Source organism: Gordionus sp. m RMFG-2023, chromosome 1 (genome assembly GCF_954871325.1).
Source record: "Gordionus sp. m RMFG-2023 chromosome 1, tfGorSpeb1-WG-v2, whole genome shotgun sequence".
In the NCBI taxonomy this organism is placed as follows: Eukaryota; Metazoa; Nematomorpha; class Gordioida; order Chordodea; family Parachordodidae; genus Gordionus; species Gordionus sp. m RMFG-2023.
Window position 1 is genome coordinate 60,879,078 of NC_088775.1, and position 12,404 is coordinate 60,891,481.

A 12,404-nucleotide genomic window follows, 5' to 3' on the forward strand; every position below is an offset into this window, starting at 1 on the left:
TACGTCACACGAGAGACCCAGTCTAATGAATGTGTAGAGAAAAAAACGCGACAGATTGTATTTACTTTATAAACAGCGAGGTTAAACTTATATTTTTACATAAGGTTAACATTATTCATGTTAATAAATTTTAGCTTACTTCCTAAAGCGGGTGAAAAATCTCATTTGTCTCTTTTTAAATGATAAATATAAATAATTAATATTATGCTTATCTGGAAAAATCAGGCCGAAGGACCGCCGAAGATAGGCTATGGGGACAAAATTTTGAAAACTCATATAAAAGAAAAACGTATGCCTTGGAGTTAAGAATATATGACAACCCTGCACTAGTCCCCTCTTCCAACAATGCCACTGCTCAGACCTTACTTTTATATATTTATTATACTTCACTCCATTTATCTGGCGAATGTATTCTTCTAAACAATGTAGCTATTTCACCTGCTCCTGCACCATTTTTGGTATTTACTGAACTAGCTAGTTGCAAATTATCTTTTTGGGTCAATTGAGATTCGACTGATTGATTTATAGACATACTCATTAGATGTATAGAATCAATGGCACTAAGAACATATTTAAAACGTTTGATATCAAATATTAAAATATATTAATTTATCATTAATATAAAATATCATATTTAAAATGTAATATAAATTTTTTTAAATAAATTTGATAAGTTGCATGAGGGTAACCAGTTAAAGGAAGAGGAAATTTCCCCTGATTTTTTATAAATATCAATTTCAAGTTAATAAAAATTAACCCTCTACATACACTGAGTAGGACAAGTCTTCAAAAAAAAACTGAGTAGGACAAGTCCTCTAAAAAAATTCTAGATATAGATTCTTCTTAGGTAGCATCTTATTAAAAATATCAATAAGATACTTGTATCTTTTGCCAGAAAAGAGAATCCAAGATACTTTTTATATAATGATCATTTTAGATGGGTATAAAATAACATTTAAAATTGATTTGTGTAGAACATAACAAAGTATATAGAGAAAATTATTATTTGAAATTTGATTGATGAGGTAGATTACATAATCAAACGTTTCAATGTTAATTTTAAGCTCCGTGAAGTTGGAGGAACGATTGGAAGCACTGACGATGAATCATATGTCATATTTTAGTGCTTCGTTTTGCTTCAATCCGTATAGTAGCAGAATTTATTTGTTTATTTTTGTTTTTTTAATAAATAATTTTTTATTCTTAAATTCGGCTACAAAAGTGATTATATCTACAAGCGAAGCACTAAAGAATGATATATATCATCGTTAGTGCTTTCAATCGACTTTCGCGAAGTTGGCACAAGTTTTTTTAGTTTGTTAAAAACCCTATAAAATGTCACAAGTAATTAAAAAATGCATATTGTACTTTTGCACTTAGCCTATCAAATGTTTCTGAAGATCATCTACCATATTTGAGTAATAAAATGTTTCAGAAGCTTATATATATTATGGTGCCCAAAATACATCAATGAATAACTATAACATAGTCAAAAAAGATTATTACCACTACTGTTTAAATGGGTCCATTGAACCCTATTTTTTATAAGTGTATTATTTATATAATTTTTATCGCTTTTTATTATTTTATTGTAACAACTTCATTTTTTTTCCAACATTTATTATTCTGAAGTGTCATTGAATGACATTCTCTGAAATTTTTTATTCTAATTCAAATTGTTCCTTTTACATAGTTTTATTTTATTCGAAAAAAAAATGCATATAAATATTTCTATCATAAATTTTAGTTATATTTAGATCTCATTATTATCTATATAATTATGCAAGAATTCTGATAGTTACCCTGATTTAATAAAGTAGTGCCATATCAATCCTTCAAATTTTCTGCCACCTCTCTAGACACTTAAGAAAACTTAGAGAACCCATATCAAATTGAATATTATGTTTCTATAGATAGATATGAACAATTATATCCAAACTCCTCTCTATAAATTGTCAAAACGACTAAAAAAGTTATTAATAAAAATACACGTCCAACCATTTGGTGGTCGAAAATATAATTCTCAAGCGTGATCTCTTTTTATTAGAAAACGGTTACTCGATCATATATAGATTGTGGAATAAGAGTGATATATTTTTCTTCGAATATTATTACTACAATATTTCGATGGAGGAATAAAGAAGGAAATAATTATAAAAATGTATGAGTTAAATTTCAACGAATAAAACAGAAATTTGCGATAGGCATATAATCAATAAAACATTCTATATAAAAAATACTAATATAATAGGATTATAGCTTGTAACACCGGTATGGCTGAATTATAGATAATTTTAAATTCAATCTCTGTTGTCACAAATGCCAATAGCGGCCAGTGCAAAACCATTTGATTTGATAAGCTCCCAAGATAAAAACATTTTTCAACTCTAAAATCACATATATTATTCATTTGATATTTTAAAATATACTTTATTGTATAGGAATAGGAAACGCCAGCAAATACTCTATAATATATAAGATCGGTATAAATATCGGATATTTCCTAATGAGAGGGATGTTAGTTTGATAATTCCAGTACAGCATTAAATTTCAACGACAAATGAAATTCTTTCAAAACTCTAGCATAATATATTTTTTAATTTAATTTAAATCAGGGTTGGTATGTCGGTCAATTAACAGGTCAAATTCGGCCAATTGACTGGAAGAGTATTTGACCGGTCAAATACTCTAAAATATTATTGGCGAATAAATATTTTGATATAATTAACTAATATGCATTAAAAGCATATTATCAATCTTATTAGGTTATAATTTATTTAAAAATATATTTGTATCATGAAGGAATCGAAAACAAAAGAATTTTTTTATTACTAAAATAAATAAATATAATAATTTAGCTAAGTCATGGTTTATTTTTTAATAAATTAAAATTTTATTTAATATTTAGCCGGGTATAAATTATATTAATTCGCCTTTATTTTACTTCCACTTGCTACATTTGGATTTATAAATTAATTTTTTTTAGTTAATCTCGTCAGATTTACAAAATAATTTATTCAATTCTGGTAAAAAGTTTTATATTATATTATATTTTATATAATATTAAACCAAATCATTGAGTCGTAAAAATAATTAAGATTGATTAACTTTACAATATTTAAAATCTTTTAAGTTCAATTTGGTCAAACCGAAGCATCAAGTTTGAAAACATTTTCAAGAAGTACACGATGATAAATCAGTTAAAGCGGTGTGCAGGTTTTGCAAGATGTCCTATATTACCCAGATTAGTAGAATGGTCAAGCATTTATTAAGCAGCTGTAATGTATCCTGTCATAATTTTTATTCAAATTCCAAAATATCAACTTCTACAAAAAATCACAATAATGTAATTTTTAATACTTCTAGCTCTAGCGAAGAATTGGGTGAAATTAGTGAGAATGATTATAAAATTGACACTATTGTGTCTCAAGGAAATTGATTCCATTATCTCTGTTCAATCTACAAGCAAGACGATTAAATGTAAATCTCAATCTTGTACAACCGGTTTCATAGATAGAATGAATCCCAAAGAAAAAAGTGAGCTCAATTAATTGTTTGCAAAGGCTGTATATGCGAGCAATTTACCTTTCCACATCACTGAAAATCCCTACATCCAAGAATTCTTTAAAAAAATACGTCCTATTTACACTTTACCCAGGAGAAGGCAGCTGGCTGGATATTTTCTAGACAAAGCGTCAGAAGATTGGAGGCGAGAGTTGCAAATATAATACATAAAGCTCCTCACTTATCAATTGTATCAGATGGCTGGAGCAACATCAGAAACGAGAATTTTATTAATTTTATGGTGATGACGCCTGTTCCAATATTCTACAATTTTTAAATACTGAGGAAAATCGCCATAAGGTATATTGCCAAAGAATTTAAAAATGTAATTAATGAACTGAATCCGGTAAAAGTATATTCTTTAGTTAATGATAATACCGCTAACATGTTAGCAGCCTGGAGAATTCTAAAATCTGAATCTATTTATAATCATATACAATGTTATAGCTGTGCGCCGTATACATTGCAGTTATTCTTTCACGATTTTGAACAATTGAACGACTTCAGTTACCATATTTCAATTAAAAAAATTATTAAATTTTCAAGAATACAGTAATTTCCCGTAATAAGAATCAACATGGTATACCATATACATTAAGTACAATTAACCAAATAAGATGAACATCGTCAATAAAATGTATGGAGCAAATACAAATATGTAAGAGTTGTTGAAGAAGCTGTATGTGATATTTGTCCCATAGAAATTAATAATATATTAAATAAAGAAATATTTTGGACGAAAAATTAAATTTTTTTAGCTATACTCTAACCTTTAGCTACCTCATTGTTGAAAGTGCAAGGGAATAAATGTACTTTGGACCACGTAAAAAACGAGATGCTTAATTTGGAAAAATACATAATATAACCATTCCATGATTCTATATTTTCTCTATCTGAAGAAATAAAAATTAGTTATGTTTGAAAAGAGAAAAAATGATCTAAAAATACATGTGCTCACAATGCTGCTTATTTATTGGACCCCCGATATCATGGGGAGCATCTTACAAGTGCTGAATTTGATGAAGTATGTGATTTAATAACAAGAATTAATTTTACAAGGTGGTGATAATCAAAATATTTTAAGTGATATAATAAATTGGCATATTTAATAGCCAAAATATGTGGAAAGTGGTAACTTCCATAAGAAATAACCAGATTTCGGCCACAAGTTGGTGGAATGCACTTTGCCAACTTTGCCCATTAAGAGAAGTAGCTATATTTTACTAACATTTCCTAGTTCGACTTCTTCAGAAAAAAATTGGTCCGTTTGGGACAATATTCATACGAAAAACAGAAATCGATTGAAGACTTCTACAATGGGGAAATTGGTAAGAGTATATCATAACTTAAGATTGATTTAAAATATTAAAGAAAATAATGATATTGAATCTAAATCGGAACAAACTAGGGGAAAATTTCAAAAGAATAGTTAAAGAAACAAGAGTGGATGAAGAATTAAAGGGACAATATTAGGAATGATGAACCGATAAAGAATAAAACATACAAAATATGGAGATGGAATTGAGCTTGAAGGATTATTATGCCACGAAATATGAGAAATGAGATGTTACAATTGTATAAAGGACATCTAGGCGCTGGTAAAACGAAACTGTTAGCAAGAGATTACTTATGGTGGCCTGGTATTAACACAGAAATAGATCAAGAGGTAAAAAATTGTGATACATGCAAAAAATGGGCGGATAATCCACACAATATACCTATGGAGAACAACAACAAAAATGTTTGAACGTGTACACATAAATTTTGCACAATTCGAAGAGAACAAATATATGGTATTTGTCGACGCATATAGCAAGTTCCCGATAATAAAAAGAATGAAAAACATAACAACAGAATCAACTGTAAAAGAATTGATGAGAAATATTAGCTAATTTGTTATACCACACAATAGTGACAGATAACGGAACTAACTACCAGCTATGTATTTAATAATCATTGTATTTACATTTATTATTTAACATGCATTCTACTTAACCAATTACTGAATATTTCACCCTTATTTTGCACGGCTGCATTCAATTCAATTAAATATGACTCTTGAGATTTATCCGGATGTAATAATCTGAATCTTTCGAGTAAAATTGTTGGATTGCTAAATTCGGTGGGACATACGGCTTCTAACCTTAAGTATTCGTTTTCCGGCAATCTTGATGTGAAGGCATATGCTTTTAGTGTGTCATTTAGCTTCGCATCTTTTATAATAGGTTCAAATTTCTTTAAAAAAAATTCAACATTCCCAGTAAACACTGGATAATCAATTACTTTATTATTTATTAATTAATGGTTTCATGATTAATTATTTTATTATTCCAATATATATAACATAATTACTTTATAACATATTTTATGAAAAAAATATACGATACAACTTTTAACATTTCTCATATTTTTGGCATTTAAAATATAAGTCTTTCCTTGCTCGTCGTATTGTTTCCCATGTATTTTTGTATATAAGCCATCAGCATATTCTCTAGTCTTTCGTAATAGAAATATATAACCTTATACTAGTTTTGTGTATAGAAAAAGTATGATCACGTTTGTTATCGTCATAAGAACGTATGATTCGATATTTTGTTGGTATTTTACAATAATTAAATATTTATATATCATCGAATTAGAAAAGTGCTGCCACCATAATATATATGAAAGGCAATTGATAAAAAATTTTTAAAGTTTATTTTTAAATAATTTCAGTCTATTTTACAATTTTATCGACTTTATATACATTTCTATGATGAGTAATATCGATGTACAAAAGTATTAAAAAAAAGTGTACATGGTTAAATATATTATTTTAAATTGATTTTTTGTATCATATCTTCTGTATTTTTCTGTGGTAATCTCGATAAGCAATCTGGTACTAAATTATGTTTCCTAGGTCTATGCTATGTATTATTGTAAAATCATGAGCTCCCATCGCCAAATTTCATTTTTGCAGTCGCATCGATATTGAAGTATTTTCTTTTAATCCCTTCGTAAATATATATACAAGTGGCTTGTGATCTGTGATTATAGTAAATTTTGTCCCAATTAGGTATTCTTAAAACTTCTTTACCGCGTATATTATAGACAATGCCTCTCTTTCAATATTTGCCTTCCATATATTTTTAGAAAATTTAATATAAATTATATTAAGTTTGAAAGTTCATGGAAAAATTGTCTAAAATTCATAGGATAGGTATTCCCAAACATGACATCATACATTTCCAGTAAAATCAGATTTTTAATTTTTAAAAACGCGCTCAAAAAATGATTTAAAGTTGAAAAAATAACACATTGCTGGAAAAAAACAAATTAACGCTAACATATATATTTTTGAAACATTTGTCGATGATATTAAAGCACAAGATAAACGATATAAATCATTAGTATTAGTAACTAAAGTCTTGGGAAACATAGTCATCGCTAATTCAGTTCTCATTATATGTTGTTTATGTTTTATTCATGTGATATAAAATATTTAATAAAATGCTGAAAAACGTTATTTATTATTTGATCAAAATATGAAATATATAAATTGCTAGCTGCGCCACTAACCCTTGGGAAAATACATCAATGGACATGTATTCCCTATTAAAAACTGTTTTGTCACTATTTTTAAAGGATGTGCTATTATAAAATGATTTCCATTTCTTAATAATCCCAATTTAATTTTTTTGCCTTCTATTAAGTGCAAAATTACAGGACAGTGAGCCCCATAATAAGAATGTTTTTTTCTTGTTACTGGCTAATCCGCCAACCCTTTCCAGTTTTAAAATATTAGATTTTCATTAATTGAAACTTCATCGTCAATCAACTTCGTTAATTTTAAATTTTTGTATTTTACTCAGAGGTCTCTTGTGTTATTAAATCTTTTTCCAATCTTTTCCTCCTTAATTATCTCGTTAATTTCAAATTCTGACTTTTGTACAATATCTAAGTCAATATTTTTTTCTTTAATTAAATTTGTAATTCTTGCAGCTTCCGCCAGCGCAATAATACCTTTTATTTCGTTTAAATGTTTGCAAAAAAACTTATCCAAACATGGTAATGTTACAGATTTAAAAGTTCTTTTTTTTAAATTGTTAAAATAACTTTCAATATTAGTCGTAGAGGCAGTTGGTAGCCCATATTTATAATGTACTTGCATAATGTTAGACCATAAGGGATATGTCCTCAAAAATTGGCTAAATGTATCATAATATCTGGGCAATAAATATAATTCTCTTCTTTTACAAATATTGCACATTTAGATTTGGCACTATTTTTCAAATTTTCTATACAATGATAGAGATTACTGGTTATATTTAAATTAATTATCTCAACCTTCATCATAAATATCAGTTTCCATTTTCTCAGGTCCAGATATAATAAGTTTTAGGTATTTTTTAGCATTCCAACAATTAACGGGACATATTTCAGTCCCGCTAAATTCGCTAATACATGTGATTAGAACTCAATTATCTTTTCTGCCTGTTACACATTTAATTAACATAGCCATTGTGCGAATATAAAACTCTCTAAACAAACGGGGTTTTTTATATAAACCGCCATCTGCTTATTAACTTAATATAGTGGGCATCAACTCTAATATAAATCTTGGGCATGTTTAATTTTTGTCCCATTACTATATTAAATGAATACTCAATATTAGCCTTCACATCTATAAAATTCGCCAAGGATCTAACACCGCCTAGCAAAGCTAAAGAATGATCATAACAACTATTATGGGGATTTTGCACCACCTTGTATCCATATATTTAAAAGTGAAATATGATTAACGTGGGCCTCAAAGAGTATTTGCAAATATATTTTATAGAAACTATTTTTTAGAAAACTGCATTTGAAATTTTTTTTAGCCCAACGTTAACGTACTTTGGGCACGCTAACCAACAATAGGTGATAGTTGATACACCAAATAAAAAAGGGTCTAAATATAAAAATTTTAATATTGTAATTAAAGGCTTTAAAGTATATTCATAATATGCAATAATTAAGTTGAATCTAGGGAAAAATTTTGTAAAAATTAAAATAAAATATTATTTAAAATATATAAATATATTATTATTTTAGATGGATTTATTTTTATTATAATGCAATTGTTTTAATCAAAAATATATAGATGCAATAATTAATAGAACCAACCTAATCCTGTCCAACGCCATACACTCAATCTTATATATGCCATTTAAAAGCGTATTAATTTATGATTAATAATTCCGAAAAATTGTTAGCTTAAAAAATAGGGTTTAATCTTTCTTAAAATCGATTTAAGATTTAAAACTTTATTTTTTCGGTTATAGTTAAACACATTTTCCTCTGTTAGAATTTTTAAATAATTTTTAGCCAATAATGTAAGACAAATATTTTTATTGGGTATATGTTTCTATTCTTATATAATAATAGTTTAGTTAGATTATAAATTGGATGGATTGATGTTTCCCTCTACCCAGTGTCCAGCTTTTCCCTTTAATTAAAATTTATATTAAAAAATTGAAATTTTAAAAATAATAATTTATACTGTTATTGATGAATGGGTAAATTTATAACTCAACTCAACCGATTTATAAAAAATAAATAATTTGTCGAAATATTTAGGCCCATAAATTAATATCTATAATTAAAAAAGTATTATAGAGTTAGGATGGGAATAATGTAGCAGATTTAATATTATAAATAAGGTCAGGATAGGAATTTTTAAATAGAGATAGGATATGATTAGAATATAACACAAATTTTTTTTTTTAAATATGATTTGGTTTTTTTATAATGGCAGTAAAATAAAATTATAAAATATATAATTGATTTATTAATCACATGTGGAAAATTTTGTGGTTAATTTTTTTTATAATTCAAACTTTTATACATACTGAATCGGGGTAACTATCAGAATCGTTTAATTCCTGCATAATTATAAAAATGAGATCTATGTATAACTAAAAAATATTTAAATGCATGATTTTTTCGAATAAAATAAAAATCTGAAGAGGAATATTTTGCTAAGCTTCTAAAATATTTTATAGTAACCAAATATGGGAATGATTTTTTGGAAACAATTGATAGACTAAGGGGAAAAAGACAATATGCATTTTTTGATTACTTATAAATTTTTATAGGGTATTTAACCAAACTAATCGCGGAAATGTTACCAATTGATCATAAATAATGGTAGAACAAGATGTTTGTAGCTGCTCTAGTTCTGTTTTGGTGGTTGGCCATTTTTTTGTTTATTTTGTTAATAACTTTTTTATTTAAATTTCGGCTACTAAACTGATTAAAGCACTAATCTTGGCTAAGGAAGCATAAAAGAATGATATAAATTTATCGTTAATGCTTCCATAATTTTGCTGGCTAAAATTTGACGTTGAAACAATTTTTAATGTATAACTATTTTTTATTAAGGCGGTTAACCAAATTAATTTAGGAATTAAAATTTACTTAAGCACTAAATAATAACGTAAACCGGATGTTTAGCATTACTTCAGTTTTTGTTTTGGTCAACCGCCATTAGTTGTTTATTTTTGTTTTTTTCTTTAATAACTTTTTTATTTTAATTGTTGCTACTAAACTGAATAAGGCACTCATCTCTAGTAAAGGAGCACCTAAGATTGATAAATGTTTCATCGTTAGTGCTTTCATAATTTCGATAGTCAAAATTTGATCTTGAAACATTTATTTAACTTAGAACTTTTTTTTATAAGGCTAACTAAATTAATTACGGAATTTTAATTATTCAATAAATAATGGCGAAAATAAGATGTTTGTCGCCATTTTTTTTTATTTCGTTAATAACTTTTTATTTTAACAGGGGCTACTAAACTGATTAAAGCACTAACCTATACTAACTAACGAAGCACTAAAGAATGATATAAATTTCATCGTTAGTGCTTCCATAGTTTTACTAGCCAAAATTAAATAAAACATTTATTTAGCGTTTCATATGGCGGTTTACTAGATTCGGATCTCAAATTTACTAATTAAGCACTAAATATTGGCGAAAACTAAATGTTTAATGCTTTTATAGTTTTTGTTTTGGGACGTCGCCATTATTTGTTTATTTTTTTTCGCAAATAACTTTTTATTCTTAAATTCGGCCACAAAAGTGATAGAGCACTAACCTCTTCTAAGGAAGCCCTAAAGAATGATATATATTTCATCGTTAGGCTTTCAATCGACTTTTCAGCGTGAGTTGGCAGAAGTTTTTATTTTTGCTTATAACTTTTTTTCCTTAAATTCGGTTACTATACGAATTGAAGTACAAACGAATCACTACAAAATGACACATGATTTATCGTTAGTGCATCCAATCGTTAACTTCATGAAGCTAATTTTAGCCCATTCATAGCATTTGGGAAAACTCGTATTTTTTTATGGAGTTGAAATAATAATTTACAATAAAAATAATTTCAAAATTTATTATAATAATTATTGATGTATTTTATTAAATCAAATTAATATTTTGCAAGATTTTAGAACAATGATTTTTGATCAGATTTTACCTAACAATACCAAAATTTTTGTAATTTTCATGCATAAAAAATTTTTGTTGAAATCAAAAATTTTTTTAAATAATCAAATGTTCAATAGCTTTTTGAAAATTTTTTGAAATATGAAGCACACAAAATAATCAAGATGTAACTAGAAAAATAAATAAATGAAGAATAATTTTAAAAAATTACTTTTATAAAAATATTAGGAAATTTTACTCTTTACGTATCTTTTAAAAAGTATATGGTCAAAAATAAATCTTTATTACAAAATGTTTTTTTTATATACTCAGTAAACTAATAATAATTATTTAATTCAATTCACCTTTTAAGTTTATCAGAGGTCTGCAGAGGTAGTATTTGCTAGGTCCGACCCGGATTTGAAAAAAATCGGCCCCGGCTGTATTTTTTTAAAAAAATTCATGGCCCGGCCCGAATTTTATATTTTTAGACCTGGCCAGGATTTTTTTAAAAAAAAAAACGGTCAGGGTATGTAAATTTTTTTACGGCCTTTGTTTTTAAAAAAAAATATATAAACCTATAATAACTTTTAAATTATCTTATCTCCCATTTGTCGTAAAAGGTATGAGTTTGAATCACCATACTTTCTGACTAGTTGATGGTAATTATAAGTATCAGTCATTTGCGTTCTCTCTGGCAACAGACGTAATTGCCTGAATTTACAAAAAGGAGAGATAAAATGATACTTATCTAAAATTTAAAAATTGTATCATAGTTTAAATATTGAGTGCAAAGTTGCTAAAAGATACTTTTTAAATAGATCTAGATACAGATACATAGCCTAAAAATGGAACTAGACATAGAATACAATCTAAAAATGTATCTAGATATAGATACAATCTAAAAATGTATCTAGATATAGATACAATTTATATTATGCTTATATATAGGGTTCGCGTTGTTCTCGAACAGAAACTTTTATTATGAGAGCATAAAATATGTAAACAACATTTTTATATTTTGTTCTCATTTAATTCGAACACCATATTAAAAATAGTAAATACACCTATTTTTATCGTTTATTCGAATAAATTATTATTTAAAACGAGCTTTTATTAAAATTAATTTTTTACATTAAATTTATAATTTATTTATTAAAAGTTAGCGGAATATCTATAAAATTATTTAAAAAATTCTAAATAAATTTATTATTTGATTAAAATAATTTTGTGCAATGCTATTATTTTTAATAACTAATGGGCGTCCTGGCTAAGCAAGGATTTATATATTCCTTATAGATAAAAATATCCTTCACAATCTTGAATTGATATCTATAGATTTAAATGGAAAAAAAAATATTTAATGAATATTTATATAAATTTTTTTATATAT

At 26.6% G+C, this 12,404-nt stretch overlaps 1 protein-coding gene across 10 annotated transcripts in view; it reads right to left on the reverse strand.

Annotated features, from left to right (window-relative positions):
• Positions 1–12,404, reverse strand: part of LOC135922942 (dnaJ homolog subfamily C member 11-like) — a 90,112-nt gene that overhangs the window by 55,272 nt on the left and 22,436 nt on the right. For all 10 annotated transcript variants that reach the window (XR_010571079.1, XR_010571080.1, XR_010571078.1 and 7 more), the window contains one exon: positions 386–560. Coding sequence is in view for 4 of the 10 variants with exons in the window: in XM_065457488.1 (XP_065313560.1) it covers positions 386–560 (175 nt within the window). In the remaining 6 variants the exon portion in view is untranslated. The remainder of the gene's footprint in view (positions 1–385; positions 561–12,404) is intronic.